This window comes from Eriocheir sinensis, chromosome 19 (assembly GCF_024679095.1).
Source record: "Eriocheir sinensis breed Jianghai 21 chromosome 19, ASM2467909v1, whole genome shotgun sequence".
Lineage (NCBI taxonomy): Eukaryota > Metazoa > Arthropoda > Malacostraca > Decapoda > Varunidae > Eriocheir > Eriocheir sinensis.
Window position 1 is genome coordinate 3,896,712 of NC_066527.1, and position 27,219 is coordinate 3,923,930.

The window sequence follows — 27,219 nt, forward strand, 5'->3', positions numbered from 1 at the left end:
AGATCTCATGGAATATCTCATCGTAAATCTATGGCACGTTCCTCCCTCAATGTAAACTCATTGTATCATTGTAAACTCATTGTATCATTGTAAACTCATTGTATCATTGTAAACTCATTGTATCATTGTAAACTCATTGTATCATTGTAAACTCATTGTATCATTGTAAACTCATTGTATCATTGTAAACTCATTGTATCATTGTAAACTCATCGTATCATTGTAAACTCATCGTATCACTGTAAACTCATCGTATCATTGTAAACTCATCGTATCATTGTAAACTCATCGTATCACTGTAAACTCATCGTATCATTGTAAACTCATCGTATCACTGTAAACTCATCGTATCATTGTAAACTCATCGTATCATTGTAAACTCATCGTATCATTGTAACTCATTGTATCATTGTAAACTCATCGTATCATTGTAAACTCATTGTATCATTGTAAACTCATCGTATCATTGTAACTCATTGTATCACTGTAAACTCATCGTATCATTGTAAACTCATCGTATCACTGTAAACTCATCGTATCATTGTAAACTCATCGTATCATTGTAAACTCATTGTATCATTGTAAACTCATCGTATCATTGTAAACTCATTGTATCATTGTAAACTCATCGTATCATTGTAAACTCATTGTATCATTGTAAACTCATCGTATCACTGTAAACTCATCGTATCATTGTAAACTCATCGTATCATTGTACACTCATCGTATCATTGTAAACTCATCGTATCATTGTAAACTCATTGTATCATTGTAAACTCATTGTATCATTGTAAACTCATTGTATCATTGTAAACTCATTGTATCATTGTAAACTCATTGTATCATTGTAAACTCATTGTATCATGGTAAACTCATCGTATCATTGTAAACTCATTGTATCATTGTAAACTCATTGTATCATTGTAACTCATTGTATCACTGTAAACTCATCGTATCATTGTAAACTCATTGTATACTCATTGTAAACTCATTGTATCATTGTAAACTCATTGTATCATTGTAAATTCATCGTATCATTGTAAACTCATTGTATTATTGTAAACTCATTGTAGCTATCACTGTAAACTCATTGTATCATTGTAACTCATTGTATACTCATTGTAAACTCATTGTATACTCATTGTAAACTCATTGTATCATTGTAAATTCATCGTATCATTGTAAACTCATCGTATTATTGTAAACTCATTGTAGCTATCACTGTAAACTCATTGTATCATTATATAACTCATTGTATCATTGTAAACTCATTGTATCATTGTAAACTCATTGTATCATTGTAAACTCATTGTATCATTGTAAACTCATTGTAGCTATCACTGTAAACTCATTGTATCATTATATAACTCATTGTATCATTGTAAACTCATTGTATCATTGTAAACTCATTGTATCATTGTAAACTCATTGTATCATTGTAAACTCATTGTATAATTGTAAACTCATTGTATCATTGTAAACTCATCGTATCATTGTAAACTCATTGTATAATTATAAACTCATTGTATCATTGTAAACTCATCGTATCATTGTAAACTCATTGTATCATTGTAAACTCATTGTAGCTATCATCGTAAACTCATTAACTGTAAAGCTCGCTGTAATCTGGACCAAGAATTTAAGTGAGAAAAAAAGGAGAGGAGAGGAAATTAAGCAGAAAACAAGACAAGGGAAGGAATAATAGTTAAATAATATAGAAAGAAAGGAAGATGAAGGTGTAAAGAAACCCAAAGCGATAGACGAATAAGAGGAAGCAGAAGAAGAACAATTAAGAGCAAGAAGAAAAAGAGAAGGACGGAGAAGAGGACGAGAAAAACAGAGAAAAGGAGAAGAGGAAGATCAAGATGTAAAGAAACCCGAAGCAAAGAAGAAAAGCGAGAAGGAAAAGAAGAAAAGGAAAATAAGGAGGAAGAAGATCGAAGAAGATTGATTGAGTGATTGATAATTTATTGTTGCAAGTAAAACAACAAAGGAGAATTAAGGGAGAAGAACAAGAAGAAAAATAAGAGGGGGAAGTTATCAGAGGAAGAGGAAGAGAAAAAGAAGCAGGAAAAGAAGAAGAGGAAGAGGCAGAAGAGGAAGAGAAAAAGAGGAAGAGGAAGTGAAAGATAAAAGAAGAGGAAGAGGAGGAAAAAAGAGGAAGAGGCCGGAGGAGGAAGAGGCAGAAGAGGAATTAAGAGGAAGACAAAATATTAATAGAGACCAAGAAGCAGAAGAAAGAAGAAAAGGAGGAAGAAGAGGAAGAGGCAAAACAGGAAGAGGAAGTGGAAGAGAAAAGAAGAGGAAGAGGAGGCAGCAGAAGAGGAGGAGGAAGAGGAAGATCGAGGCAGTATAAAGAAATCATAAGAGGAAGAGAAAAAAATTAATAGGGAACAAGAAGCAGAAAAAGAGGAACAAGCAGCAGAATAAGGAAGAGGAAGAAGCAAAAGAGGAAGAGAAAAGAAGAGGAAGAAGAAGCAGCAGAAGAGGAGGAGGAAGAGGAAGATCGAGACAGTATAAAGAAATCATAAGAGGAAGAGAAAAAAAATAATAGGGAACAAGAAGCAGAAAAAGAGGAACAAGAAGCAGAATAAGGAAGAGGAAGAAGCAGAAGAGGAAGAGAAAAGAAGAGGAAGAGGAAGCAGCAGAAGAGGAGGAGGAAGAGGAAGATCGAGGCAGTATAAAGAAATCATAAGAGGAAGAGAAAAAAATTAATAGGGAACAAGAAGCAGAAAAAGAGGAACAAGAAGCAGAATAAGGAAGAGGAAGAAGCAGAAGAGGAAGAGAAAAGAAGAGGAAGAGGAAGCAGCAGAATTAAGAGGAGGAGGAAGAGGAAGATCGAGGCAGTAGAGAAATTATAAGAGGAAGATAAAAATTAATAGGGAACAAGAAGCAGAAAAAGAGGAACAAGAAGCAGAATAAGGAAGAGGAAGAAGCAGAAGAGGAAGAGAAAAGAAGAGGAAGAGGAAGCAGCAGAATTAAGAGGAGGAGGAAGAGGAAGATCGAGGCAGTATAGAGAAATCATAAGAGGAAGAGAAAAAAATTAATAGGGAACAAGAAGCAGAAAAAGAGGAACAAGAAGCAGAATAAGGAAGAGGAAGAAGCAGAAGAGGAAGAGAAAAGAAGAGGAAGAGGAAGCAGCAGAATTAAGAGGAGGAGGAAGAGGAAGATCGAGGCAGTAAAGAGAAATCATAAGAGGAAGAGAAAAAAATTAATAGGGAACAAGAAGCAGAAAAAGAGGAACAAGAAGCAGAATAAGGAAGAGGAAGAAGCAGAAGAGGAAGAGGAGGAGGAAGAGGAAGATCGAGGCAGTATAAAGAAATCATAAGAGGAAGAGAAAAAAATTAATAGGGAACAAGAAGCAGAAAAAGAGGAACAAGAAGCAGAATAAGGAAGAGGAAGAAGCAGAAGAGGAAGAGAAAAGAAGAGGAAGAGGAGGAGGAAGAGGAAGATCGAGGCAGTATAAAGAAATCATAAGAGGAAGAGAAAAAAATAATAGGGAACAAGAAGCAGAAAAAGAGGAACAAGAAGCAGAATAAGGAAGAGGAAGAAGCAGAAGAGGAAGAGAAAAGAAGAGGAAGAGGAAGCAGAAGAGGAAGAAGAGGAGGAAGAGGAGGAGGAGGCGGCATCTGGTGGGGCGGCGGCGCGGCAATCGAGGAGGCACCACAATGTCGGGGGAGTTCGGGACGGGGAAGACAATATTCGTTTTAGCCATCGTGGTGGGCTGCTTCGCGGTGCTATGGCCCAAGATATTCTACCCGATGCTCACGGCCTCCGTCAAGCAGCCAGCACCAGCGAGACAAGGTCAGTAAAGGCCTAAAACACGGGGTCAAAGGGCGGCCACAGGGTTTAGCAGACGAAATTGGGCTCAAGCAGACGACATCCCAGAGATCTCTCCCGTGTCTTATTTTTCTTATTTTCTTAGCGATGGGAGGTTAATTTAGTCAGTTAGAGGTGGAATATAATGTTTTTTGGTGTTTTGTATATGTTCATGGGGTTTAGAGTTATGGGGTACTATTATAAACGGTAAAATAAGGCTAAAAATGGGTTTGTCCTGTGTGGGTCACCTTTCCCAGAGATCTCTACCTTGTCTTATTTTTCTTATTTTCTTAGCGATGGGAGGTTAATTTAGTCAGTTAGAGGTGGAATATAACGTTTTTTGGTGTTTTGTACATGATTATGGGGTTTAGAGTTATGGGGTACTATTATAAACGGTAAAATAAGGCTAAAAATGGGTTTGTCCTGTGTGGGTCACCTTTCCCAGAGATCTCTACCTTGTCTTATTTTTCTTATTTTCTTAGCGATGGGAGATTAATTTAGTCAGTTAGAGGTGGATTATGATGTTTTTTGGTGTTTTCTTGATATTTTTGGGGTCTAGGTTCATGGGGTACTATTATAAATGGTAAAATAAGGCTAAAAATGGGTTTGTCCAGTATAGGTCACCTTTTCCAGAGTTCTCTCCTGTGTCTTATTTTTCTTATTTGATTACCAATGAGAGATTAATTTAGTCAGGTAGAGGTGGATTATGATGTTTTTTGGTGTTTTCTTGATATTTTTGGGGTCTAGGTTCATGGGGTACTATTATAAATGTTAAAATATGGCTAAAAATGACTTTCCTGGTGACTTGTGGTATGTACCTTGTCTTATTTTTCTTATTTTCTTGGTGATGAGAGGTTGATGTCGTGATGTAGAGGTGGATTATGATGTTTTTTGTTGTTTCCTTGATCTTTTGGGGCTCCAGGTTCATGGGGTACTATTTTAAACAGTAAAATAAGGCTAAAAATGGCCCTGTCTGGGTGGTTTATCCTTTCTGTGTGACCTTTCGTATCGTACTTCCTAAGGCAATAGGATATCAATGTAGCCAGATAGGGTTGGAATAAGGTCTTTTTGGCATTTTCTTGATCTTTTTTTGGTTCAGGGTTATGGGGTACTATTATAACCGGTAAAATAATGCTAAAAATGGGTTTGTCCTATGTGGGTGCCTATTCGTATTTTATCTTCTAAGGCGATGTGAGATTAACGTAGCCAAACAGAGGTGGAATATGATGGTTTATTGTGTTCTGTTTAACTTTGTGGGTTGTAAGGTTATGGTGTACTATTACAAATGTTAAAATATGGCTATAAATGGGTTTGCTCTGTCTTGTCCTGTCTGGGTCACCTTCCGAGAGCTATGGGAAGTAACGTCGCTGATGGTAGATGAAATAGCCTTTGATATGATGTTTTGACAATGGAAAAGGCTTACAAACATAAAGAGAATAATTAGAGATGTTGAAAAAGGCTTTGAATGGATGTATTTGGTTTGGGTCACCTTTTGTGTAGTTTTCTTGGCAATGAGAAATTAACACTGCGAAAGAAAAGTTAAATATGCTCAGTTTTGGCTTTTAGATAATGTTCGTGGACTGTAGGATGAAGGAATATAATTAGAGATGATAAAATAAGATAAAAAAATATGTTGTCCTGTATGGGTCACCTTTCCTATTATATTTTCTAGTGTGATAAGAGAGCAGCGCCAAATAGGGTGAAATAAGCTCAGGTTTGGTGTTTCGTTCACATTGATGGACTGTATAGTGAAGGAGTATTATTGAAACATTGAAATAAGGTTGTCGTGTTGGCGGCACCTTTTGTATCATATTTTGCATATTGATGGTGAAGATAGATGAAATATGCTTGCGTTTTTGTTTCATCTATGGGAATGGGATGCTAGGGCCAGAAGTAGTGTTAAGAATATTTATGTAAGGTAATTTTATGTTGTCTGGGAGGCCTCATGTCTAATTTTTTAAGAGCGATGGAGAGTAAGCGCTGAATACAGGTGAAATAAGCTTGAGGAATCTGTGTTGTTTAGGAAATAGGACCGTATTACAAGTCGAATCCGAGAAGTTTCGGGTTCCTACAGAGTTCGGGATGAATAACTGTAGGGACCTGAAACTTCTTGGATTTGACTTGTAATACAGCCCATAGTCTGTTGACATAAGGAGTATAATTATAAATAGTAATACAAGGTAAAGAGTGCCTTGCTGGATATCCCAGACTTCTTTCAATATTAAGTAAGAAGCTTCTGGACTCCTTTCCTTCATCTCCCTCATAATAGGGAAGGAGTGCACCAGCTTCTTACTCAAACTGATGCTGTACACTTGGGTAATCACGCTGACATGATCTTCTTTTTCTTTCTAAAACCCACACTGGCAGACGAAAGATGTGTATTTTACCAAACAGTTTGATAACATACACATCTCATCTGCCAGTGTGAGTATTAATTATGGCTGTATGAAAGTGATGAAATACTAATGTCATCTGTACTGTCATCTAATAAATTAAGGGAATGAAAGAGGATATGCAGAGCCAGAGATGGAGTTCACCAATCTCTTACTCAAGTGTTGAAATACCACCACCATGTGTTAGCGAGCTCAGGCAGTGACGTGACAGGGAAGGGAAGTGACTCATAACACACTGTAAACATTCCAGCTTGAGTCATGGCACTGAAAATACTACATCTGGGTCATGGCAGTTGATAGATTTCCACTAATCCATACCAGATCCATACCATCCCAAGCCTTGGTAATGATTATGCTATGATTATATGGCAATGGTTATATATGAACTTATGTGGAGGCCTGAGTATGGATCTCCCGCCCGAAATTGACCTCTCTCCTGGCCTCGCATTCTTTTTTTCTTCTGTCAGAGCAGCATCTAGTGGGCGCTTTTTGTTGCGTTTTTTGTCTCTGGGCTCTTGGGGGTTGTTTATTTTGGGTTGGTGGGTGAGGTTACGTGCCCCCCAGTGTATGCCCCCTCTGGTTGATTGATTGTGTTTTCTGCCCCTGAGTTGCTTCCCTGGCTGTAAAAAAAATATGGCTGTGGTACGTTTTGATTGGTATGATTGGTGTGGTGATGTATGGGTTAAGGTTGGTTATATTAATGCTCTGTACCTTGGACGTAACTTTTATTTTTTTTATAGTTTTTGATGTTTTGAATGAATCCGAGATATGTTTATCTGAGAGGTTTGAGGGTTAGTAAAAGACATTTGTGCTCTTTATTTTTGTGCAAGAGGAAAGGGAGAGTAAAAACAGAGGAAGAAATTAAGGAAAAAAGGAAGGCATGTGAATGAAAATAAGAAAAGAATGAGTATGGACAAAACCTCTTTACTGATAGCTTTTGACGTGTTTCGAATGAGTCCAACATTTGTTTTTCCAAGAGGTTTGAAGGATAGTAAAATACGACAAAAGAGGAGTATTTCGCAAGGTAGAAAACGAGATACTGACGCATTAATAAAACCAATCTTAACATTTGAAAGTGGTACAGAGACCTTCGAGAAATATGTATGACAATTTTAAGATATTAGTGACATATATACTGCAATAACTCTATATACGAACTCATGTTAAAATTGTTGATCTTATTTAACAGTCACTCCCTTCAAGTCAATGATATGTTCTTGAATACTACTAGAAAATTAATAGTAGTAGTAGTAGCAGTAGTAGTAGTAGTAGTAGTAGTAGTAGTAGTAGTAGTTTTAATTTCATAGCTTATCTAGAATATTTATCTTCTATTCACTTATTCTTTTCCTGCTTTCTCATACTTTTCTTTCTTCTTTATTTCTTCTTCCATCTTTTATCCTCTTTTATTGTGTTTCTTAACTGTCTTTTTCTTTCTTTCTTCCTCTCTGTTTCTTCTTCCTCCTTCTCTCCTTCAGTGTATTTGAACTTCCATCTTCCATTGTTTCTTCCTCTCCATTTCTTCTTTCTTTTTTTCTCTTCTTCAATGTGTCTTAACCTCCTTTTTCCCTTATTTCTTCCTCCTTCATTTCTTCTTCCTTCTTTTCTCCTCTCCTTCAGTGTGTCAATTTCCTTTTTCCCTTATTTCTTCCTCCTTCATTTCTTCTTCCTTCTTTTCTCTTCTTCAATGTGTCTTAAATTCCTTTTTCCTTTATTTCCTTCTTCATTTCTTCTTCCTTCTTTTGTCCTCTCCTTCAGTGTGTCTTAATTTCCTTTTTCCTTTATTTCTTCCTTCTCCACTTCTTCCTCCTCCTTCTTTTCTCTTCTTCAATGTGTCTTAACTTCCTTCTTCCCTTATTTTTTCCTCCTCCACTTCTTATTTCTTCTTTTCTCCTCTCCTCCAATGTCTCTTAACTTTTCCTTTTTTTCTTCCTCCTTTTCTTCCTTCTTTTCTCCTCTCCATTGTCTCTTTTACCTTCCCTTTTCCTGTGTTTCTTCCTCCTTTGCTTATTCTTCTTTCTTATATCTTCTTTATGAGTCTATTTATTTATTTGCTGTTGCTTAGCTAAACACCCTGATCTTGTTTACTACCTTGCTATTTTCACCTCCACCCCTTGCCCTCCTGTTCCTCTTGCTCCTCTTTCTGCATAATGAGTCTCCTTGCGTGTCTACTTAATATAATGGGTATACACACAGCGCTATACACAGCCACCCTTAGAACTGTCCAGGAGGTGCTTTTCCTAGTGAACTCTGGCCTCTTTTCTATTATGGGCTTCCAGAATGCAAGTTTATGTTTGAAGTTAAATGTTCAAATACGGTTCCTGCTGGTCGTGAAAAAATATGTTAGCCATTGCTCGTAGGTTATAAGGTTTGTGTCTTTGTGGTAAATGTGACCAGTGAGTGGTGAATGTATGTGGCCCTTATGTACCTCATGAACGGAAAAAAGCAACATTAGAGGTTTTGTCTCTTGATTAATTCTCTCATGGCTGTATTTTTCTTTCTGGCATCTCTAGTATGCTTTAATTTGATGTTAGATGGGTATTATTTCTCAAGGTGTGGTTATTTCGACTATGTACTAGTCTTAAAACAAGTGCTTTACACACACGGTGCTGTGGTAGGCAACACCAAAAGTAAGAAGTTGGTAAACAAAGAGTAAAGTCACTAAAGTGTCCATGATGCAAACTGACAACCAGTCCACTCCATCTCCTCTCCTTACCTCGGCCACCTTGCGTATACTATTTTCCAGGGCAATAAGTAAGAGGAGGAGAGGAAAAAGAGAAAAAAAGAAAAGGGTTAGGGGAGATATCGGAAGAGGAGGAAGGGGTGGGAGAGAAAAGGAGAAGGGTTAGGGGAGAAATTGGAAGAGAGAGAAAAAAATAATAAAGAGAAAAGGGATTTGGACATGGAACTAACCCCTGATAAAAAAAAACATTGACATATCCATTATTAAAAAAAGAGGAGAACATGAACAGCGGAGGAAGGGAGAAGAGGAAGACGTGTATTCGAAATGGGAGGGAGGACGAGGGATGGAGTGATAGATGGATAATTGCCGCCAAATTGCAGTCGCTCCAACATCTGCATAATGAGTCATCCAGTTGCGTGTGTCATATTAATGTAGGTTGCTTGCTTGTCTGATTAGATGCATATCGTAACTGTTTCTTCCCTTTATTTGCAAGTCTCCCCTGTTTTCCTTCCCTCCTTCCTCTCTGCTTTATTCTTTATTCTTGTCCTGCGCACCTAGGGTCGTATTATAAGACATTTCATTGTCCAAAAACATATATTTGACAAGGCTTTCGTAGGAGTTGTGGGCATTTCCAGGAGTAGTTTTATGACCCTGGTGGTAATGTGACCCTTCTTCCGTACCATGAACCTGAAGAAACAATCATTAGAACCTGATTGACCCTCTCTTTGACCTTTAGAAATAGCTGATGTGAGATGCGAAAGTGTCTTATAATTCCGATCTTAGTATTTTCTCCTCTCTATTATACCTCTTCCTTATTTGTCTCTCCATATTATTGCCTTTATTAATTATTGTTTCTTCTCTCTATTTTCAAGTCTGCCATCTTTTCCTTCTCTCCTTCCTCTCTTCTGTTCTTTATTCCTATTCTGCTCACTTAATATTTCCTTCTTCCTCTCTGCTTTATTCCTCTTTCTTATTTGTCTCTTCATATTATTGCCTCTTAATTATCGTTTCTTCCCTTTATTTTTAAGTCTGCCATCTTTTCCTTCTCTCCTTCCTCTCTTCTGTTCTTTATTCTTATTCTGCGCTGTTAGTATTTCTTCTTGTATCACTGTTTCTTCTCTTTGATCCTCCTTCCTCTATGTTTTATTTTTTTTTCTTATTTGGCTTTGAATTATTCCCTTTATTGATTAGGTTAGGTTTATTTATCAACTCCTTATTCTTATTTTTCTCCATTTGTTCTTTTTCCCATTTCTAATACGTGTTTTTCTTCTCCTCCCTTCCTCTGTTTCTCATATTCTCCTCTTTTTTTAATAGTGGATATGTCAGCGTTTTCATCAGGGGTTATTTTCATGTTCAAATCTCTTTCCTCTTCTCATTTTTTCCTCCTCCGATTTCTCCCCTAACCTTCTTTTTTTCTCTCCTTCCCCTTCCTCCTCTTCCAATATCTCCCCTAACCTTCTTTTTTCTCTCCTTCCCCTTCCTCCTTTTCCGATATCTCCCCTAAACCTTTTCTTTTTTTCTCTCCTTCCCCTTCCTCCTCTTCCGATATCTCCCCTAACCCTTATTTTCTATTTATTTATTTATTTATTTATTTACAGCAGAGGAGACAGCTCAAGGGCAAAAAGAAGGGAAACTGAAAAAAAGCCCGCTATTCGCTACTCCTGTAAAAAGCTCAGAGGAGTGGCCAAATGATAGGTCAATTTTGGGAGGAGTTATTGACCACTTTTGTCCCTAAACCACTTGGGTAATATAAATCCAGAGAAGAGTTTGACCTAAATGATGCTTATTAAAGTTTCCCTCTCTCGCTCGCTCTCGCTCTCTCTCTCTCTCTCTCTGACTCAAGCAGAGGCATCACATTCCCTCCAAGGTTGACATTACCCTTCTTCTCTCCCTCCTCTCTCTCTCCCTCTCTCCCTTCCTCCCTCCGTTTCCTCTCCACCTGTCTTTCCCTCCATCCCTCCCTACCTGCCAACCTACTAACCTCTCCCTCCCTTTCCCTCCCTCTCTCCCTCCCTTCATGAGCCAGGGAGGGAGAGAGAGACAAGAGGTGAGATATGAGACTTTGGTTTTGTGTCTGAAGGTTGTTTTAAATATAGACATGGTGGTGGTGGTGGTAGTGGCGATGGTGGTGGTGGTGGTAGTGGTGGTGGTGGTGGTAGGTGCAGTAGTAGCTTATAGTTCTCATTCTTTAGGGTTGTTGTTTTTATTATTGTTATTATTATTATTATTATTATTATTATTATTATTATTGTTGTTGTTGTTGCTAGTGTTTTCTTCCATTGTATTTTTGTCATTTTAGGGAACGTTGGACATGTTTGCTGTATATGAGAGAGAGAGAGAGAGAGAGAGAGAGAGAGATGAAAAAGAGAAAAAAAGGAAAGAAAGAGAATGAAAACTGAAAGAGTTAGAGAGAGAAAAGTAAAAGAAAAGAGAAGCAATAGAGAAAAATGAAAAAGAAGAGGAGAAAAAGGAAGAAAAAGAATGAAAAGAGAGAGAGAGAAAGAAAGTGAGCGAGTGAAAGAGAGAAAGAGAGAGCGTGTGCGTCCCCCCTATTCCCCGTGTATATAGCCCAGCGCAGGTGTTGGCAGCACAGGTGGCTAGCAGGGGGTTGTGGGGTATCGCTAACATGGGTGCTGAGGGGAACCGGCAGTACTGAATGGATAGCTCCCCTAACTATGGTGACACAGGCTGTTTTTGTTGTATGGTTGATGTTAGATTCACCCAGAACCCCAACACAGTGATTATATGAACATAGGTAAAAAGCTGTCTAGACCAGTGAAGAAGGGAACTGGTTGTACTACGTAAATGGATATGGGCTTCCTGATGATGGTGGTGGAGGCTGTTTTTGTTGTATGGTTGATGTTAGATTCACCCAGAACCCCAACACAGTGATTATATGAACATAGGTAAAAAGCTGTCTAGATTAGTGAAGCAGGGAACTGGTTGTACTAAATGGATGGGGGCCTTAGACATTGGTGATGCAGGCTATTTTTATTGTATGGTTGATATTAGATTTGTCCACAACCTCAAAACAGTTATTATATGAACATAGGTAAAAAAGCTGTCTAGATTAGTGAAGCAGGGAACTGGTTGTACTAAATGGATGGGGGCCTTAGACATTGGTGATGCAGGCTATTTTTATTGTACGGTTGATATTAGATTTGTCCACAACCTCAAAACAGTTATTATATGAACATAGGTAAAAAGCTGTCTAGATTAGTGAAGAAGGGAACTGGTTCTTAGATATGGGTTCCCTGACGATGGTGACGCAGGCTGTTTTTATTGTATGGTTGATATTAGATTTGTCCACAACCTCAAAACAGTTATTATATGAACATAGGTAAAAAGCTGTCTAGATTAGTGAAGAAGGGAACTGGTTCTTAGATATGGGTTCCCTGACGATGGTGACGCAGGCTGTTTTTATTGTACAGTTGATGTTAGATTTGCCCACAGCCTCAACACAGTGATTATATGAACATAGGTAAAAAGCTGTCTAGATTAGTGAAGAAGGGAACTGGTTCTTAGATATGGGTTCCCTGACGATGGTGACGCAGGCTGTTTTTATTGTACAGTTGATGTTAGATTTGTCCAGAACCCCAACACAGTTATTATATGAACATAGGTAAAAAGCTGTCTAGATTAGTGAAGCAGGGAACTGGTTCTTAGATATGGGCTCCCTGACGATGGTGACGCAGGCTGTTTTTATTGTACGGTTGATATTAAATTTGTCCACAACCTCAAAACAGTTATTATATGAACATAGGTAAAAAAGCTGTCTAGATTAGTGAAGAAGGGAACTGGTTGTACTAAATGGATGGGGGCCTTAGACATTGGTGATGCAGGCTATTTTTATTGTACAGTTGATATTAGATTTGTCCACAACCTCAAAACAGTTATTATATGAACATAGGTAAAAAGCTGTCTAGATTAGTGAAGCAGGGAACTGGTTCTTAGATATGGGCTCCCTGACGATGGTGACGCAGGCTGTTTTTATTGTACGGTTGATATTAATTTGTACACAACCCCTACACAGTGATTATATGAACATTTTAAAAAGCTGTCTTGATGAGTGAAGCAGGGAACTGGTTGTGCTAAATGAATATGGGCTCCCTGATGATGGTGATGCAGGCTGTTTTTATTGTACGGTTGATATTAGATTTGTCCACAACCTCAAAACAGTTATTATATGAACATAGGTAAAAAGCTTAGATCAGTGAAGCAGGGAACTGGTTGTACTAAATGGATGGGGGCCTTAGACATAGGTGATGCAGGCTATTTTTATTGTACGGTTGATATTAGATTTGTCCACAACCTCAAAACAGTTATTATATGAACATAGGTAAAAAAGCTGTCTAGATTAGTGAAGAAGGGAACTGGTTCTTAGATATGGGTTCCCTGACGATGGTGACGCAGGCTGTTTTTGTTGTATGGTTGATATTAGATTTGTCCACAACCCCAACACAGTGATTATATGAACATTTTAAAAAGCTGTCTAGATGGATGAAGCAGGGAACTGGTTGTACTAAATGGATGGGGGCCTTAGACATTGGTGATGCAGGCTATTTTTATTGTACAGTTGATATTAGATTTGTCCACAACCCCTACACAGTGATTATATGAACATTTTAAAAAGCTGTCTAGATGGATGAAGAAGGGAACTGGTTGTATTAAATGAATATGGGCTCCCTGATGATGGTGACGCTGGCTGTTTTTATCGTACAGTCGATATTAGATTTGTCCACAACCCCAACACAGTGATTATATGAACATAGGTAAAAAAGCTGTCTAGATTAGTGAAGAAGGGAACTGGTTGTACTATGTAAATGGATATGGGCTTCCTGATGATGGTGGTGCAAGCTGTTTTTGTTGAACAGTTGATATTAGGTTTGTTCACAGCCCCAACACAGTGGCCTTTGGAAATAGCTAGTGTGAGAGGTGAAAATGTCTGAGAATACGGACATTAGTAACCTTGACTGTACTGAGGCAAGGGTTGGGAATGTCCATGAGTCTCGTAGTTGCTTGGCAGATGAGAGGAGAGAGAAAGAGTGAGGGGGAGAGGGAGAGGATACCTATATATTATTTAATTTGTTTATTGCATTTATCACCATTCACTTCATATAACTTTTGTGACTGCACCACTATCAAGTTTGGTTAGCATGTGTTGGGTGCCGGAAAGGGAGGGCAGGATGGTGTGTTCAGTGAGGCCGCCCAGACTAAGCGACCTTGACTGTACTGTGAGGCAAGTGTCGGGAATGTCCATGAGCCTTGAAGTTGCTTGGCAGATGAAGACTGAGCGAGAGGGAGAGAGAGAGAAAGAGAGATAGAGAGGGAAAGGGAAAGGGAGAAAGAGAGACACCCACACCCACACACACACACACACACACATAGATGCGAGCAATACTTTGAAGTTTGTTGAATTCACCCACAAAATTAGCACATGGCCCACCAACGCTCCAATACCCGAAATATTTATAACTTAGAAATGTGTCTCATGAAAAATGCCGACAGGTTGAAGAAAAAATAAATTAATAAAACCGTGTAGCATGATATTTCAACACTCCAAAGCATAGTCTGTACGAGTTAATGGCGAGGACTAGATCATCGTTATCACTTGTTTTACTCTTTATACAAATCTGGCACTTTCCGCACTCGCCGGCATGCAGCGGAAAAATGTAACTAATGAGAAAGGGGGGGAAAAAATGGAAATGCAGAATAATTATCAGCTAAAAGTAAAACAAGCAAGTATCAACACATATTCTAGTTGTAAATACTAAATAATCCTGGCACTGTCCGCTCTAGCTTGCCGGCATTTACGGGAAAAATTCAGAACTAATGAGGAAGGGGAAGAGAAGAATAGAGAATACCAAATAATCATGAGGTGGTACAACAGGGAAACTAGCCAGAGTAAAACAAGCAGCATCTTTATACTGATTGTAGTTAAAAATGCCAAGTAATTATCAGGCAGTGCTGGAAAGGAGAAAAGAAGTGAGGAAGGGAAGAGAGAAAGGAAGAATAATAGGAAGGAAAGGAAGGAGAGACAGAGAGAGAGAGAGTGGGTGAGAAAAGAGAATGGAGAGAGGAAGAGAGGAAAGGAAGGAGAGGAAAGAAAGAGAGAATGTGGGGAAAGACCGTCTGTAGCATACCTCTATAAACACATTCTCCTTTCGTTTTTGTGTTGACTTCATCGAGCCTGTAACCTTATCAAACTTTCTTTAATACTTCTACAAACACTTATCCTACTCTTTCATTTTTGTGTTGTGTTGTGTTGCAGATACTTCCACCAACACTTAATCTACTCTTTCTTTTTTGTGTTGGTACAAGTATTCCTGTCCCTTGAACCTTGCTGAACTTTCAATAAAACATCTACAAACAATTATTCTACTGTCTTTTTTTCTGTAATAATACTTCTGCAAACACTTATTCTACTCCTCTGTAATAGTACTTCTGCAAATACTTATTCTACTGCTACTCTTTCTTCTTTGCAGGCATTCCCGGCCCTTTAAACTTGCCGAACTTTCCGTACCCAATACTTCTACAAACACATTTCATTTTAGTGTTGTCATTCTGATCCTTTAACCTCCAAACTTTCTGTAACACATTCCTACCAACGCTTCTACTCTTTCTGTTTTTGTGTTGGCATTCTGGGCCGTGAAGCAGAACAGTCTGGGTGCATTGCCGTCTACCTGAGCAGCTATTTTTGCCTGATCCACCTTTGCTTGGCTGCCTCGTCTCTTGCGGCGAAACACTGCACTGCATCAAGGGACTCTGTGTGTGTGTGTGTGTGTGTGTGTGTGTGTGTAGGATTATAGTTAGTCTCATGTTGCCTGGTAAAATGTCACAGTGCATATTCTGGTAAAGTGGATTTGAAGATTATTTTCTAGCTACCGAACATATTTATTAGTGTGTGTGGGGGGTGGGGGAAAGGGGGATAGGGGCTGTAAATGTGTGTGTGTGTATTTACCTAGTTGCAGGGACGCAGGAGAGGAAGGAGTAAAAGAAAGACAAGTAGAAAGGAAAAGAATATAAGAAAGGAGGAATCAGAAAAGAAAGTAGCAAAGATGTAGGAAAGTAGCAATGGTGTGAAGGAGGGAGAGAAGCAAGGAAGTGACGGAGAGAAGGAAATCAGCAACGAAAGGGAGGGAAAATGGGAACCAGGAGAGGAAAAATAAAATAAATCACACGACGATGGATTTTTTTTTTTACAACAAAGGAGACAACTCAAGGGCAACAAAAAGTGTAGAAAAAAAAAGCCCACTACTCACCGCTCCCACAACAGGCAAAAGTGAAGAGTGGCCGAAAGAGAGGTCAATTTTGGGTGGAGAGGTGTCTTTTATTTTATTTTATTTTTTTATTTTTTATTTTTTTACAACAAAGGAGACAGCTCAAGGGCACAAAAAAAGGAAACGATGATTAAAAAAGCCCGCTACTCACCGCTCCCACAACAGGCAAAAGTGAAGAGTGGCTGAAAGAGAGGTCAATTTTAGGTGGAGAGGTGTCTTATTTTTTTAATTTCTTTTTATTTTTTATTTTTTTACAACAAAGGAGACAGCTCAAGGGCACAAAAAAAGGAAACGATGATTAAAAAAGCCCGCTACTCACCACTCCCACAACGGGCAAAAGTGAAGAGTGGGCGAAAGAGAGGTCAATTTTGGGTGGAGAGGTGTCTTTTATTTTATTTTTTTATTTTTTATTTTTTTACAGCAAAGGAGACAGCTCAAGGGCACAAAAAAAGGAAACGATGATTAAAAAAGCCCGCTACTCACCACTCCCACAACGGGCAAAAGTGAAGAGTGGGCGAAAGAGAGGTCAATTTTGGGTGGAGAGGTGTCTTTTATCTTATTTTTATTTATTTATTTTTTTTTTTTACAGCAAAGGAGACAGCTCAAGGGCACAAAAAAAGGAAACGATGATTAAAAAAGCCCGCTACTCACCGCTCCCACAACGGGCAAAAGTGAAGAGGGTGGAGGTGTCTTTTATCTTTTTTTCACAAAAAGAAACGATGATTAAAAAAGCCCGCTACTCGCTGCTCCTAAAAAGGCAAAATGAAGCTTAAAACGGGAGACTAATTCATTGCTCCAGCTGCTGTAACATGTCACGGCTTTCCGGCAAACTGGATACTCTCACTGCTCTGCCAAACACGCATATCAGACTTAGGATATAGAGGGAACGTGAATTCATCTTGTTGGCATATTTCAAAGGCGAGAGAGAGGGAGAAATATGAGATCCCTGTCAACCACTATTCAGCTGACGGATGATTAACCTAATGCTTGAACTCATATCATCGTTAATTTCAAATATTGAGGTGATATATTTATATGTTATACCTGATCAAAAGAGACATTAGCAGACAAAAGTTGAAGGTGATTGATAAAGAACTTTTTTTTGTTTTTAATAGATATGTTACTTTTTGGTATAGTATTTTCATGGCATTTAACTTGCAATATTTTCCTTTCATACATGTGTATATAGCAATTCTTCTTGTTGCAATTTGAAGTGTTATTACTGGACTATATTTGGTAGTTAGTATGTCAAAAATTTGCAATTGAATTCATAAATATATATATATATATTTTTTTTGAGGTGATGATGAGAAGTCAAATTTTCTTTAATAAAAATACATAAAAAAATTAGCATGTCACTTACAGAGCTTTTGCAACTTCCGAATATTCTACTTGCATTACTCTACTAAATGCAGCAACATATATGAACATCCATTCATAGGCTTTAAAATAATTTCGCATTGTCTCCTAATAACTCACAATTTGAGAACACACTTTTCCTTCTCGTTGCACGCCGGGGGATGCGTGGCTAGGTTCATGTATGGCTATTTTTATCACATTGTGAGTCGTACAACAAGCATGGAAATTTGCATGAGCTTTCCTTAACTAATAGGAGGAAAAAAGGTAATAGTTTTAATCGGTAATTACACCATTTTCTCAGTAGACGCCGACCTAAAGCTAATAGAGAGTAAGATAGAGATAAAAGAGGAGGATTTGAAGTGAAATGATTTGCACTTTTACATCTTTTCTTTTCGTTCCTTATTTTTCCTTATTTTTTCTTGTTCTCTTATTTTCGTTCCTTGTTTTTCCTTCTTTTTCCTCGTTCACTGCTTCTCTTCTTTTTGTTCATTATTTTCCCTACTTTTCCTCGTACACTTATTCCCTTCTTCTCATTCCTTATTTTTCCTTATTTTTCCTCGTACACTTCTTTTCATCCCTTATTTTTCCTCGTACACTTCTTTTCATCCCTTATTTTTCCTCGTACACTTCTTTTCATCCCTTATTTTTCCTCGTACACTTCTTTTCATCCCTTATTTTTCCTCGTACACTTCTCTTTTTTCCATTCCTTATTTTTCCTTACTCCTCCTCCCTGATGTCTGCCCTTCTCATGCCTTCCTCCACACACACAACACCAGGAACCCAACTTTACACAGGTCAATAGAGGAAAAAAATGCAGAAATAAAAGGACATAGAATTAAAATATATACAAGACCACTCTAAATGATAATAAGTGCATGTTTTGAGTGGTACGATATTTTAGTAACTGTTTGGGTCGCTGCTTTATGTGAGGGAGAGAATGTGTTGCAGGTGTTGGTGTGTGTGTGTGTGTGTGTGTGTGTGTGAGTTTTGATGATTGTTTGTTACGATGTTGAAAGAATTTGTTTAGTTAAGAGTAGAATATTTGCACTCTCTCTCTCTCTCTCTCTCTCTCTCTCTCTCTCTCTCTGCTTCCTGACACGCTTTATCTCTCGCCTTTAAATTCTGCATTTTTTGTTTCTATTTTAAAATCTCGACTTTTCACAGCCTCTTCCTGGTTTCTCTCTCTCTCTCTCTCTCTCTCTCTCTCTCTCTCTCTCTCTCTCTCTCTCTCTCTCTCTCTCTCTCTCTCTCTCTCTCTCTTTCTCCATTATTTATCCTTTTTCTCCTCTTTCTCTCTCTTTCGTCCATATTTCTACCTTTTTATTATCCCTCCCTTTCTGTCTCTCCTTCCTTTGCCTTATTACTCTCCTTCTCTTTCTTTTTTCTTCATTATATTTCTTTTTCTTTTTTAATTCCTCTCTTTCTATCATCATATTTTTCCTTCCTTCCTTTCTTTAATTCTATGCTTTCATCTCCTCCTCTTTTTATCCTTTTCTCTTTGCTCCATTATATTTATTGTGCTTTTTTCCTTCCTCTCTTTCTATCATCATATTTCTATCTCATTCTCTCCTTTCCTTTCATCCTTCCTCCCTTTCCTCCTTTCCTCTCTTCTCTTCTGTCTTTCCTCACATTCTCTCTCCTTCCTCTCCTTCCTTTCATTTTTCCTCCTTTCCTCTCTTCTCTTCTCCTGTCTTTCCTCACATTCTCTCTCATTCCTCTCCTTCCTTTCATTTTTCCGCCTTTCCTCCTCTGTTCTCTTTTTCTCTCATTCCCTCTCTCTCTCTCTGTCTCTCCTTCCTCTCCTCTCTCTTCTCCTTTCCCCACTTCTTTTCTCCTTTCTCTCTTCTCTCATCCTTTCCCTCCCTTTTCCTGGCTATGACTCAGTGTGCCAACAGGAAGAAGACTAAGGAGGAGGAGGAGGAGGAGGAAGAGGAGGAGGAGGAGGGCATGGTTGGTATGTAAGATATAGTGATTGTTAGTGTTGGACAGTTTTGATGGTGTGGTTATGGTGGTGGTGGTGGTGGTGGTGAGGTTGTTATGACGGAAGGCAGTGGTAGGATAGCGTGATGGTGGTGATGAAGATGGTGATGATCTTAATGGTGATGAAGATAGTGATGATAATGGTGATGACGGTGATGATGGTGGTGATGATGTGCCAGAGCTAAGGGGGAATCTAACACCTCCGTTCACCCTTTCTCTCCTTCTCTCCCTTCTCTCCATCTTTTCCTCCGTCTTTTCCTCCACACACCTGCTAGGTTTTGGCGTGTGTGCGTGTGACTGTTGCCAAGCCATGTACGCGCGTGTGTGTGTGTGTGTGTGTGTACGTATGCCTGTGTGTGTGTGTGTGTGTGTGTGTGAGGCAGGAAGAAGTTGTTTATTGATATCTAACTACCTGCTGCTCCCTCCAATCCTACCTTTCTTCTCTCCTTTCCTCCACTCCTCCTCCTCCTCCTCCTCCTCCTCCTCCTCCTTAATTACAGGTGAGTCAGCATGCCCTCCTCCCTCCCCCCCCTTGTCAAAGTCTAAAGATAGGTGAGAGAGAGAGAGAGAGAGAGAGAGAGAGAGAGAGAGAGAGAGAGAGAGAGAGAGAGAGAGAGAGAGAAACTTTGGTCAATATCATTTTTGTTTTAAGTTTTCTGTTTATCTTATCTTGTTCCAGAGAGAGAGAGAGAGAGAGAGAGAGAGAGAGAGAGAGAGAGTATTGTCTTGTTATTGCCTTTCTCTACACCTCTCTCTCTCTCTCTCTCTCTCTCTCTCTCTCTCTCTCTCTCTCTCTCTCTCTCTCTCTCTCTCTCTTCCCACACTCATCTATGTTGTTGTACCCATGTGACCTTCTCTCTCGCTCTCTTTTCCTCCCTCCCTCCCTCCCTCTCTCTCCCTCCCTCCCTCTCTCTCCCTCCCTCCCTCTCTCCTGGCTTTTCCTCCCTCCTGTGCCTAATATTAGATCTATTTATATTAAGTAACTCCTCCTCCTCTTCCTCCTCCTCCTCCTCCTCCTCCTCCTCCTCCTCCTCCTCCTCTCTTCTCACTGCCTTTGCCTCCCATCCTCTTCCCTCCCTCCTCTTCCTCCTTTTTTTCCTCTTTTTACTTAACTTCTTCCATTCTGTTCTCTCTCTCTCTCCTCTCCTCTTTCTCCTTCCTCTCCTTCATTTTCATTCCTTTCTTCTTCACCTTTTCTTCTATTCCTTTCCTCTGACAGTCTTTCTTCTCTTCACTTCCCCCTAATTTATTTCTCTTTCCTCTTTCTCCTCCTCCTTTCCTCATTTTCTCCTGTTTCTCTTTTCTCTCTCATCCTTATATTTTTCTCTCCCTCTTCCTTCTCCTCCCCTGTTTCCTTTCCTTGTCTCCTTTAACACACTTCCTTTCCCTCATTACATTCTCTCTCCTCTCCTTTCTCCTCTCCTTAATCCATCTCCTTCTTACTCCTCTTCTTTATTTTCTCTCCTCCTTTTCCCCCCTTCCACCCATACTCTCCCTTCCACTTTTGTCATTAGAGGTAAAGGGGAGCGTGTAACCTCATTTTAAACTGTCACTAGGCGGGGTAGGAGAGCAGGTTTTAATAGATGGACTAAATAGGCCTGAAATAGTACAGCATAAGGAGGAGGAGGAGGAAGAAAAAATAAGAGTGATTGAGTTTGAGAGGAGAGAAAGGAAGGGTAGGAAATAGTAATAGATAAAATAAGACAAAATAGACAGTATGAAAATATGAAGAAAAAATAAGAAGAGTGATTGAGTTTGAGAGAAAGGAAGGGTAGGAAATAGTAATAGATAAAATAAGACAAAATAGACAGTATGAAAATATGAAGAAAAAATAAGAAGAGTGATTGAGTTTGAGAGAAAGGAAGGGTAGGAAATAGTAATAGATAAAATAAGACAAAATAGACAGTATGAAAATATGAAGAAAAAATAAGAAGAGTGATTGAGTTTGAGAGACAGGAAGGAAAGGAAAATAAATTGTAATAGATGGAATGAAAGACAAAATAGAACAGTATGAAAAGGAGGATGAGAGGAAAGAATAAATGAATGTATGTGAGAAAGGAGGAAAAATAGATGATAAAAAAATAACCTAAAAGACATGAAATAGAACAATAGAAGGAGGAAGAGAAGGATAAGAAGAAAGAGTTATAGAGAATGTGAAAAGGGAAGGAAAATATATAGTAACAGAGGTAATAAATGACTTGAAATAATGCAATAGAAGAAAGAGAAAGGGGTGGATAGGAGAAAAGGGAAGAGATGACGGAGGGATTGAGAAAGAGAGAAGGAAAGAGAAGAGGAGATAAAAGGTGGAAGTGAAGAAGGAGATAAAGGAGAGACAGAGAAAGGGAAGTAAAGGGAGAGAAGAGAAGGAGAAGAGAAGCAGGGAAAAGGAAAATAAGGAGAACAGAAGAGGAGATAGCACAACATGAGGAGGAGAAAGAGAAGGAGAGGAAAATGAAGAGAAGAAGAGAAAAAAGATGAAGAGGAGAAAGGAAAGTAAATAGAAGGAGAGGAGATAATACAGTATGAAGAGAAGAAAGGGAGGATAGAAGAGAAGAGGAAAGTAAAGAGAATAGAGGAGATAGTAAAATATGAAGAGGAGGAGGAGGAGAGGAAAATGAAGAGAAGGAGAGAAAAAGAAAGTAAATAGAAGGAGAGGAGATAATGGAATACGAAGAGAAGAATGAGAGGAAAAGTGAAAATAGAAGAGGAGGAAAGTAAAGAGAATAGAGGAGATAGTAAAATATGAAGAGGAGGAGGAGAAGAGAGCGAAAGTACCGTTAGCCTATCTGTCAAGTTTACCGAGACTATCATATATATTTTCCGACCTCCCTTTTGGCACTTCTTCAAAAGGGTGGCCATGGCTGAAGAGGCGCCACTTGTTCTGTCTGTCTGTCTGTCTGTCTGTGTGTGTCTGTCTGTCTGTCTGTCTGTCTGTCTGTCCTCCTTCCACTCCTTTTGCTCTCTTCCATATCCTCAATTCTTGTTTTTGTTGTTTATAATTTTTTCTGCCTTTCTACTGTCTAATTTTCCTATGCATACTTTCTTCTCCACTTATTCCATCTGTCTGTCTGTTTGTCTGTCTATGTCTGTCCTCCTTCCACTCCTTTTGCTCTCTTCCATATCCTCAATTCTTGTTTTCATTGTTTATTTTATTTTTTTATTTTTTGCTTCTTTCTTTTGCCTAATTTCTCTTTGCAAACATTTTTTTCTCCGCTTATTCCATCTGTCTGTCTGTGTGTGCCTATGTCTGCCTTCCTTCCACTCCTTTCACTCTTCCATATCCCCAATTCTTGTTTTCATTGATTTTTTTCTTCCGCCTCTTCTGTCTAATTTCCCTTTGCTTACTCATATTCTTCCATCCACTTTGCTTTCCTATTCTCCTTATTGTTTGTCTCTGTGCAAAGGAAGAGTCGCGTCGTATCGAGGAAGCGGAAATGAGTGGATGGGAAAAGTGTAAAAAGTATGTGTGGAAATAGTTAGTACCAAAGGAAAAGCAAGGAAAAGTTGTACCATACCTGGGAATATAATATCAATGGGTGAGAAAATATATAAAAAAGTATATGATGATAAACTTGAGTATTTATTATGCAGAGGAAAAGAACATTCTGCCATGCATGTAAAAAGAAAATTAATGAGTTATTTTATTTGAAAGTAGACTACCATTAAAGCTAAAGAACAGAAACTCAGAAGATACCCAGGAAGAAAAAAAAGAAAAAAAGAATAAATAGGAAAAAACAAGTCCTTAACAAATTGTGGTTAGTTAATTTAGGCAGTGGACCTTGTATGTGCCCTGCCTGTGAAGCTGTTTACGAGGACAGCTGCGTGCGTACCATTACCTAAGAGCAGCTTATGGGTGTGTGTGTGTGCCAAAACAGAGTGTTGTGCAACTCTCGCAATTTTGTAAGTGTTGCTACTTCCCACGGCGCCCGACACTTATAGTACATTGGGTTACTTGGGCACACACATTTGGTTCTCTATTTAAAAGTCTGTATTTTTATCTTGTGTGTTACGGATGACCTTAGTTTAGTCTACTATGTTTAGAGTTTGGAGGTGTGGTTAACCCCTTAACTGCGGATTTCCTACAAAAAGACCAAATAACCAAGCTGCAGGAATGGAACAAAAAGTAGCTGCTACAATTCAATGAAGAAAAATGTAAATTCATTCACCTTGGGAGGGGTTATCCAGCATACCAATAACACTTGGGAAACACTCCACTATCCACCACAGAGGCAGAGAAAGACCTGGGAGTGTATGTTACCAGGCTACCAGTGAAGGCGAAATCTGTGTCAACCGCATCAGACGGGTTAAACAATGATCTATACCTGCATATTCAAATACATACATACATACATACATTATATACATATTTAAATACCAAACCTTAGGATGTTAAATAGAATACACATTCACTATATTTTTATCTTGTATGTTATGGATACTCTAACTTTTAGTCTCCTACGTTCAAGGTTTCTGGGTGTGGTTAAGTGATGATCTGCACATGACAAACATATTTAAATAGTAAAACCTAGGAAACAAAAAAGAAAAAGAAATGACCTCTCTTTTGGCCACTCATCTATACACTCCTTTATAGGGTCAATGATTAGTAGGCTTTTTTTTCTCAATTATTTTTTTGCCCTTGAGCTGCTTCCTTTACTGTACAAAAAAGTATATAGTACACGTCCACTTGCTGCTAAGTGAAATATTTGGGAATGATTTATGTAATGTGGAAATTATTTGTTTAATTTGTTGCTTCAGTTGACATGATACGTTTCATTTAAAGTATCCTTCATTATTATTTTGCCGGCTACATGGAGCCTAACATATTTTGATCTTTCATTTTTATTTGCTGGTCTCTACTAGACAAATATTTCTTGTTTTATTATCTCCATTTTCATTTCCCTCTCCACTCTTCCATCTCTCCGCTTCTGGACTGCCACCACCCCTTCCACCACTCCGCCTCTGGACCACCACCCCTACAGCCGGCTGGAGGAGCTCAGCCAACGTGGAGTTCCTGACCAAGCTGTGCTACCTGGTGGAGGAGCATGGCGGGGGTGAGGGGCGCTGGCCGGAGAGCCGGTGTGCGGAAGAGCTCTGGGAGCACTGCGGCCAGCACCTCACCGAGCCGCTGCTGGAGGCCGTCAGGCTTGGGAGTGACAAGACCAACCTGACCGAGTGTCTCTCATCAGCCTATGGCCTCACCCCCGCCCTGGTGGCTGCTGCCGCGCCACCCAAAGTGCGACCACGACCGTATCTCCCCCGTGAGTCACTCTCTCCTGGTGCCCTGCCTGCCCCACCCCTGCTGCTGCCGCCCTTGTCAAGACCTAACAGTGGCGAGGACATAAAGGACATACTGTTGTGTTACTGGAGGAGTGTCTTGTGCTGCCCGCCCCATCAAAGCACCTAACATCATCTGCTGCTGTCTTTGTGGACTACTAACAAAAGCTGCCGTCACCCTAATGAAGAACTAACATGGCTTGCTCAGGAACACAGTATCTACCCTCATCAAGGACTAAGGAACATTAGCTATCACCCTAATTTTGAATGAACATCATCTCAGTGAACTAACAGTGTGTGCTGCATCCTTGGAGTCCTCTAGTGTGTGTGAGAAATTATCATCTTTGCTTTACAAGTACACATTCTATTGCTATTTGTTGTGTGGATATCTAACGGGTGTATGTTGTGTACCGTGTGAGGGACCAACACTCACAGTTTGCTCTTGTGTGATACTAACAAATACATTACTGCCTTTGCTTCCATCGTACCATTGGAATGACTAGGTCGTTTTTTTATTGCTTGAGGAAACATCATCAGCCCTTCCTGCAATCACTCATGTCATAGTTTCATAATGGTCATCCCTCAGAGTCTGCTGTGCCGACATTCACACTGAAGCACTTTACTGTAATCCGGTGTGACAAATGATCCAAGGCCCTTAACTGCCTTCTATGCTATTAAAAAGGGGGCAGGTAGTTCATGTTAGGATTTTACTACCACCACACAATCAGTCTGCCATTACTAGCATGTTATAAGTACGCATCTGTATTCATGGCTATTGTTATGATTGTGTTACTAAACATTTTGCCTCCCAAGACACATATTTGACAAGGCTTTCATGGGAGTTTTGGGCATTGCCAGGGGTAGTTTAATGACCCTGGTGGTAGCTTAACTCTTCCTCTGTACCGTGAACCTAAAGAAACACTCCTGGGAACCCGATTGATCCCCTCTTTGACCTTTAGAAACAGTTGATGTGAGAAGCGGAGGTGTCTTGTAATACTGACCCCTGTGTTAGTGTCTGTCACTCTGGAAGGGCTTAAGGCAGTGTTCTGTTGTGTATAATTAACGATCTTTGCTTAACATTTGGGCAGAAACTATTTGATATTCTTTATGTTGGGGTTTTTAAAGGGTTGGATCATCCTCTCCTCCTGTAACATGCGATAAAATAGCCACAATGATATAGTAATAACTTATATGTTGTTATTGTTGTTATTGATTTGCAGGCTTTTTTTTCATTATTTTTTATTTATTTATTTATTTATTTTATTTTTATTTTTTCCCATGAGCTGTTTCCTTTACTGTAAAAAAAAAAAAAAAAAAAAAAAAAAGCACTGACCTCTCTTTTGGCTACTCTTTACTTTTATATTTCATAGGAGCAGCATTTACTTTTTTTTCCCCCTCTACCCTTTTTTCATGCCCTTGAGTTGCTTCATTTCCCATAAAAAAAAATAAGTGTGGCTGTAGAAATTCAAGAGAGCATAACTTGATGATGAGACGGAACTGATTGGTAAAATATAAAGTTTGGGCACACGACATAGCTGCGCATGGTCTGTCTAACTGGTCATCGGTTGCGGGCCTGTTTGCCGATGACGCAGTGTTGTTGGCGGAGAATGAGGGGACGCTGCAGAGGATAGTGGATGAGTTTGACAGGGTGCGTAAGAGGAAAAAGCCCTTACTATTACTACTACTACTTCTCCTCCTCTCCCTCTTCATTATATTTCCCTCTCACCTCAGCATTATCACTCTAAATCATTATTGACCAAAGGGACTCAATGCTGCAGGTGTTGAATTATTGACGAGCCTTGACACAGCCCCTCGTTACCTGCCGGCCTTGCTGTGGTCAGTCCCCTGCCCTCCTCTGAGTGTTCTCCTTGAAGGCTGACCACGGAGGCAACCAGGCTACTGTAGTGCACCACCTTTAGACAGACAGGCCTTTGATGTACATTCCACCATAGTAAAATGCTGTGTGGGAGTGTGTGTGTGTGTGTGTGTGTGTGTGTGTGTGTGTGTGTGTGTGTGTGTGTACTCCAGGGCAATGTTTATCTTGATTACTACTACTGTTATTATTATCATTCTTCTTCTTCTTCTTCTTCTTCTTCTTCTTCTTCTGGATGTTATTTCTTTTAATTAATTACTAAATACTACTTCTATTACTACTTCTGCTACTACTACTTCAATTTCTACTTCTGTTACTACTATTTCTCCTTCTACATCTACTATACAACTACTACTACTACTACTACTACAAGAACAACAACAACAACACTAATATCTTTCCTCTCGCCCCCCCCAGAGGGTCCTCATGCCCGGCCGGAGCGCCCCGCCCACCTCTATCCTGAGATGGTCCACCCGGCGCTCAGGGAGAAGGGCCGAGCCATGCCCCAGCGCACCCTCGACAAGCAGGCCAGGGTGAGTATGAGAGGGGGGAGGAAGGGCG

At 39.3% G+C, this 27,219-nt stretch overlaps 1 protein-coding gene across 1 annotated transcript in view; it reads left to right on the forward strand.

The window, feature by feature from the left end:
- The first annotated feature begins 3,561 nt into the window (after positions 1 to 3,561).
- The window catches only part of LOC127000950 (mucin-2-like), a 65,427-nt gene continuing 41,769 nt past the window's right edge, over positions 3,562 to 27,219 (forward strand). The window contains exons 1-3 of the mRNA XM_050865126.1: positions 3,562 to 3,804; positions 24,491 to 24,769; positions 27,076 to 27,191. Coding sequence (XP_050721083.1) covers positions 3,669 to 3,804; positions 24,491 to 24,769; positions 27,076 to 27,191 — 531 coding nt within the window. The 5' untranslated portion in view covers positions 3,562 to 3,668. The remainder of the gene's footprint in view (positions 3,805 to 24,490; positions 24,770 to 27,075; positions 27,192 to 27,219) is intronic.